At 47.0% G+C, this 6258-nt stretch overlaps 2 protein-coding genes across 3 annotated transcripts in view; one reads left to right on the top strand and one right to left on the bottom strand.

The window, feature by feature from the left end:
- The window catches only part of LOC123156993 (probable gamma-aminobutyrate transaminase 3, mitochondrial), a 6882-nt gene extending 4081 nt beyond the window's left edge, over positions 1 to 2801 (top strand). For both annotated transcript variants that reach the window (XM_044575207.1, XM_044575206.1), the window contains 8 exons: positions 902 to 949; positions 1024 to 1107; positions 1228 to 1315; positions 1393 to 1471; positions 1558 to 1648; positions 1742 to 1820; positions 2288 to 2403; positions 2495 to 2801. In XM_044575207.1, the coding sequence (XP_044431142.1) occupies positions 902 to 949; positions 1024 to 1107; positions 1228 to 1315; positions 1393 to 1471; positions 1558 to 1648; positions 1742 to 1820; positions 2288 to 2403; positions 2495 to 2569 (660 nt within the window). In that variant the 3' untranslated portion in view covers positions 2570 to 2801. The remainder of the gene's footprint in view (positions 1 to 901; positions 950 to 1023; positions 1108 to 1227; positions 1316 to 1392; positions 1472 to 1557; positions 1649 to 1741; positions 1821 to 2287; positions 2404 to 2494) is intronic.
- Positions 2802 to 3919: 1118 nt separating this feature from the next.
- LOC123162613 (anthocyanidin 5,3-O-glucosyltransferase) lies at positions 3920 to 5895 on the bottom strand. Its single transcript, XM_044580378.1, has one exon. It carries the CDS (start codon positions 5593 to 5595, stop codon positions 4183 to 4185), a length of 1413 nt encoding a protein of 470 aa, XP_044436313.1. The 5' UTR covers positions 5596 to 5895; the 3' UTR covers positions 3920 to 4182.
- Between the last annotated feature and the right edge of the window lie 363 nt (positions 5896 to 6258).

Here is a 6258-nt window from a genome sequence, read left to right as displayed (position 1 = left end):
TTTCCAGTTTAGTGGTTTGTGCTGGTGATAGACACCCTCAACAGGTTGTTGGACAAGTCTAGGAGCTTGGGTTGCTCAGCTGCCTACCGCCTCGGGACTTGACAGCGACTATCTCACTGTACGCTGGTTTAAGGTGTGCATGCCACTTCGCTTAGGAGGCTTGGGTATACCGGGCCTCGGTAGGGCAGCGACTAGTCTTAGGCGATCATCTTCGACAAGGCTCGGCTCAGTTTAGTTAGCCTCCTATCAAATCGAAAGCTAGGCAATGGGCAAGGGCGGGTGTGAGAGGGTGTGCCGCCATCTCGTAGTTTGTTCAGAGGGTGCGTTTGGAGCGAACACTTTAGGATTCGTGGGTGGGATCTGACGTGCACGAGGGCGTTTGCTCGGAATTCTTGAAAATCTGACGTCAGTTTTAACATTTAGGAAAAAGAAAACTGTAAGGATAACTTGAAGCATTCTCTGTTTTTCTTCGCTCCCCCTCACAACTGTGTCCTACGGTGCATCTAAGTGCACACCTTTGCTATTAATAAGATGTTATATCTCTCCAAAATTTCCTCTATTTAGTACTCCCTCCGTCCGGAAATACTTGTCGGAGAAATGGATACAAATGGATGTATGTAGAACTAAAATACATCTAGATTCATCCATTCCTCAGACAAATATTTCCGGACGGAGGGAGTACCAATTTTGAAAAGCTAGTTCCAATTGCTTTACATACGCAGCAGTGTGCTGCTGCTCCTTTTGAACTTTCAAGATCCCATAGCATTTCTTCCAAAAAAGTGTTGCTGAGTGCAGCTGACTGCGCTTACGCTATTTGTATAATTTAGGTAGTTCCACATCAAAAAGTTAATTGCTCTTGCGCCATGTAATGTTAACCATGTGCTATTTTCCCTCCTATCAGATTCAAGCAGTACTCAAGAAGTACGACGTCTTGTTAATAGCAGATGAGGTAACCTAAGTTTATGAGGTAAAAAGAGAGTAAAATAATTTCTTGGTGCAAAATTTATGTAATTAGCCCTTCAGGTCATTACTGCATTTGGGAGATTGGGAACCATGTTTGGATGTGATATGTATAATATTCAACCAGATCTCGTCTCCATAGCAAAGGTGAGTTGCTGAGGCCAGTCAGTACCAGTAAAATACCTAATTGTTGGATGGTAACTTCCTGTCTTCAGAGAGACTGATTAATATTTTCTTTTGTACTATTCTTATTTTTTAATCTGCCAGGCTCTTTCTTCGGCCTACATGCCAATTGCAGCTATTCTTGTTAGCCCAGAAATAGCAGATGTAGTTCATTCGCAGAGCAGTAAACTTGGTAAAGCTAATTCTATTGCAGGAACTCATCTTTTCTCTTGCTACTGTATTCACAAGCACTTCTATTGTTTGTTACAGGTTCTTTTGCTCATGGCTTTACATACTCCGGGCATCCAGTTGCCTGTGCTGTTGCCATAGAAGCTCTGAAGATCTACAAGTAAACCACTCCTCCCATAATAGTACTGAACAATCCATTTATGTTGATATATGTGTCTGATGAATCGTTTCCATAATTCCTATTAGGGAAAGGAATATTACCGAACATGTCAACACAATTGCCACAAGGTTCCAAGAAGGAATCAAGGCCTTCTCAGGCAGTCCGATCATCGGAGAGGTAGTTATTATGTAGTTTAAGTTTCTTTCTTTTATGACTATTTACTTGTTCCTTTGTTGTTTAAAAACATAATGTCTGCACTCCTCTACACAGATACGTGGCCTGGGATTGATACTTGGAACTGAATTTGCCGACAACAAGTCGCCAAATGATCCATTCCCTGCAGAATGGGGTTTGTACTTTATACCTTTTGTTCTTTATTTTTTAGCAGGATTTACTAGCATGGAAATTCCTAGTCACTAGCAATTTTTTCTCTGCAGTCCATGCTAGGGAAATTTGTTTATTTACCACCAGTGTAATGTAACTGTTGAGTTTTTAGGCAAGTTAGGAACTATAAAGCTAGAAGTTGGAATGTTAAACTACCTAGTTTTTTTTTCTGAGCCAAGACAATTAAATGAATTAACCATCTGTGGGACATCACTAAACTAGTAACAGTACTTTTTTTAGATGAACTACTAGTAATAGTACTTATCAGCAGCCAACACGAAAAAAGGGGGATACCAATCAGTTGAGGTTAGGACTTGAACAACTTATCTTCCGAGTTAAGAGTAACTTGCACAGAAATAAACCATCTCAAGAGTAAAAGAAGCCTTAAAAATGACATGGACAACTGAGTTTCTTATGGTTTGATGATTTCAGGGGTTGGTTCAATATTTGGTGCCGAGTGTGAGAAGCGTGGGATGCTTATCAGGGTCGCTGGGGATAACATCATGCTATCACCTCCACTAATAATGACTCCCGATGAAGTTGAAGAAGTAAGATCAGACTCTTTGCAATATGCAATCTTTCTCTTTGGAATCAAACACAAACTGACTGAAAATTGTTCAAACCATGGCTCTGCTTTAGATTGTGAGCAAATATGGCGGCGCCCTAAAGGCCACAGAGGAAAGAATTGAGGAGCTTAAATCAGCCAAGAGGTGAACAATTCCAATTTGCTGAAAGCCTCTAGCAATGATTGGTGATGATGGTGACGACAATGTACAGTTACTTGAACAATTAGGTGCCAATAATAGCACATTGAAAGCCTGAAAATTGATCTTGATGTGGAAATGTCAGTTCTTATTTACCATCTCCAGTCACAGAATAGGCACGTTTGTGACCGGAGGGAAGGGCTGCAGTGTTTTTCCAACTATTATGGCAACTCTTTGGTGTCTTTCTTCAGCGTCTTGTTTGATAAAAAATAACTTGGTAGTGTTGCACTTCCTGAATTAAATTAATCCGCTAAGCTAAATATAGTCAAGTCCTACAAAAGAACTGATGTTAAGAAAATAAATACTCCCTCTGTCTCAAAATAACTGTCTCAACTTTGTACCAGCTCTAGTACAAATTTGTACTAAGCTCAAGACGCTTATTTTGGGACTGAGGGAGTAGTGGACAGTCCAATGTACGCTTGTGCCACATGTTGACAGTCGGAAGTTCCATGTGTGAATTCAATACATCATATTACAATATTCTACTCCCTCCGTTCTAAAATAGATGACTCAACTTTGTACTAGCTTTAGTACAAAGTTGGGTCATCTATTTTGGAACGGAGGGAGTATATTTAAACCTAATGGTTAGGTAGGTCATATCGTCTGTTTAAAAACAAAATACTCTTTTCTTAGGGCTTTCCGAAATGAAATACTGAAAAACATGGCCACGTGGGACACACAGGAACTGTATGAAGCTAGATGTCATGCCATGTTGAATCCTATATAATCCAGGGGCATTTTTTCTTTGGCTCTTATCTTTTTTTGTTCAGTTTTCTTGTGGTTTCTGTTTTTTCTTTATTTTTCAATAAATTCAAATAAAATACAAACCAAATTCAAAAAATGTGAAAATTTTACTATGAAATACCCTTCTAGGTGCTTGTATATTTTTGCCCTGAGATGAGATCCGAGGAGCTTGCTACCAAAAAAACCGGAGCTCAAATTTTGTTGCAGCTTTGGACATTTTTTTAGCTCTGTTTCTTTTACCAAGCTCATCGGATATCATTTCAGCACCTAGAAGAATCTCTCATCTTTGGTCCGTAAAAATTTCAGACTTTTTAAATCTATTTGTTTTTTTATTTACTGTTCACTTGGGTGCAGATCCTCTCCTAAATATCTTCACTTTTATCAATGCATCGAGATTTTTTTTAAGCTTTGTCTCTCTCTTTTGTTTGCTTTTCTGATCACAAGACTTCTCAGATAATCGGCTACGGAGGTAACATACGTCGCTTGCACCACAATAATTCTAGCGGGTGCACCAAAATTAAAGACATGGAGATAGACAGGCAAACAAGAGGGATCGAATTATGACCTCACACAAAGAAACGATTGGTGTCATCATTTGCACCACACAACGCCAAAAACCCATTCTTGGCAACAAATGGATAGTAGGAAAAACAGAGTGTGGTCATCTCCAAGACAATGAGACGATCCTACGGCATGCCAAGTCCCTCAAAATGTTATAGATCAAATACAACACGCTCTCTACTCATGTTAGTTCACAAATGTTGCGCACCACTGCAATGTGCAGTCCACAGATCATTACCCGTTGCCGCTGACCTTCTATTACTCCATCTGCTTCACGAACTCGGCGAACGCGGCACACGACGAGCCACCTTCCTTCCACGCCGCCGCGGCGCTCTCCTTCACCGCCATGGCCCGTTCAACGACCGCTCGCCGACCTTCCGACTCCATGTCCATGATCTGCCTAACCGTGGCATCGACGTTCTCGGCCGTGACAAGCACCCCGGGTTTGTTATACCCTTTCACCGCCACGCCAACCTTCATCTCCTCGACAATGTACACCTTGTTCATCCACTGCTCGGCTTCCAGAGGCCAGCACACCATCGGCACGCCGGTGGCCGCTGCCTCCAGCGTCGAGTTCCACCCACAGTGCGTTATGAAGGTACCAGTGGACGCGTGACGCAACACGTCCATCTGTGGCACCCAGGACGCGGTCACCACGAGGCCCCTACCCGCCGTCCGGGCCAAGAACCCCTCGGGGAGGAGAGACAACGTCGCATCCGGCTCGCCCGCGGCTGCGGCGAAGGCAGGAGGCGCACGCAGCACCCACAAGAACCTGTGCGCGGACATCTCGAGCCCCTTGGACATCTCCCTGATCTGCTCCAGCGAGGCCGTGCACCGGCTGCCGAAGCAGATGTACACGACGCTGCCCTCGGGCTGCGCGTCCAGCCACCGGAGGCATGGGTGCCTCTCCTCCTCCTCCTCTGCGTCGCCCTCCGCGATCAACGGGCCTACGCAGTAGACCCGCGGGGCGGCAGGGCCGCGGAGGCAGCGCCCGTCTCTAATCGCCGCCACCGCCGAGCCCTCCAGCGCCTCGAAGGTGTTCACCAGAATGCCGCGCGCTGCCGCCATCCGACCGAATACGTCCAGCACGGCCGCGTACAGGTCCGTACCGCTGTCGAGCACCGCGTCGACCAAGTGAGACGCCGGCATCGTGGGCACGCCGGGGAACGACACGGGCGCGTCGCCGAGATCTTTCACGTTTCCGCCGCTCCCGGAGCAAAATGAAGGCAGCTCGAGGAAGACACTAAGGTTGGCGGCGCCTGTGCAGTAGAAGAGGTGCCCTGGGACGCCGACCTCCGCGGCGACGTCGAGGAGGCAAGCGGCGAACATGTCGGCCACGAGCGCGTGGACTGCGGGGAGGCTGCGGAGCAAGTCTCGCAGGCCGGGCGCCTGGGAGCGGAAGGCGGCCTGCATGCGGATGAACGGGTGCGCGGCGTCGACGGAGTGGTGGTGGGCGGGAGGGAGAGGGAGGGAGTGGACGGAGAGGGAGGGGAGCCGGGAGGCGTACCGGCCGATGGTGGAGCGGAAAGCCGGGGAGGTAAGGGTTGGGTCCGGGACGGCGACGGTGACGGCAAGGCCACGACGGAGACAGACCGCGGCGAACTCCATCATAGGCGTGAGGTGGCTTATGCTCTGGCCGGGGATGAGGACCACCCTCCTCGCCGTCGCCATTGGAGGGTTCTTCTTCTGGTTTTGTTTTGCTTTGGTTTGTGGCCTGTGAATTTCGGGTTTGGACGTGGACCAGCCGAAAGTGCGAAGCCTTGTGTAGCTTCTAGGCGGCTGTCTTATCAGTACTACTAGTAGCCTAGTAGGTGCACTTTGGCCGCGCTAGGCGCCAGCCGGCCGGCCAGCCCAAATTTCTGCGGGTCGGCTGCGTAGCGTTAGATCGAGCGGGGATGAAGGGCCCTGATTATCGCATGGGCTAGGGTGTCGTCTTCCTCCCACCCCCAAACCCACGCCCCCCTCCCCACACGCTTCAAAAATAAAGGACGATGGCCGCGCTCTGGCCGGGGCGTGCCCTGTTTGGATACTCTAACACAATTAGAGTTAGAGTTATTTTCTAATTCATTCTAACCTAAATAAGCACCGATTCACCGGGATAGTTGGGTTAGATGGAACTAATCCACTCTAACCCTTCTTGTTTGGATGCTTTTGGGTTATTTGAGCCTTCAACTAACCCAAACTAGTTCTAACCGCGTGATCCAAACATATCCTCTAACTTGCACTCTGACTTGCACAAGGCAAGTTAGAGAGCTACAGTATCATCTTGTGTAAAATGGTGAAGGGAAGTTAGAGAACGAGCACTGCTTAAAAAATAATGTTCTTCGCATATTA

The sequence above is a fragment of the Triticum aestivum genome, chromosome 7B, assembly GCF_018294505.1.
Source record: "Triticum aestivum cultivar Chinese Spring chromosome 7B, IWGSC CS RefSeq v2.1, whole genome shotgun sequence".
Lineage (NCBI taxonomy): Eukaryota > Viridiplantae > Streptophyta > Magnoliopsida > Poales > Poaceae > Triticum > Triticum aestivum.
This window is presented reverse-complemented; position numbering and strand designations above follow the sequence as displayed.

Excerpts from the sequence above, each read along its gene's own strand:
- LOC123162613 (XM_044580378.1), bottom strand. The coding sequence starts at position 5,595 with ATGGCGACGGCGAGGAGGGTGGTCCTCATCCCCGGCCAGAGCATAAGC.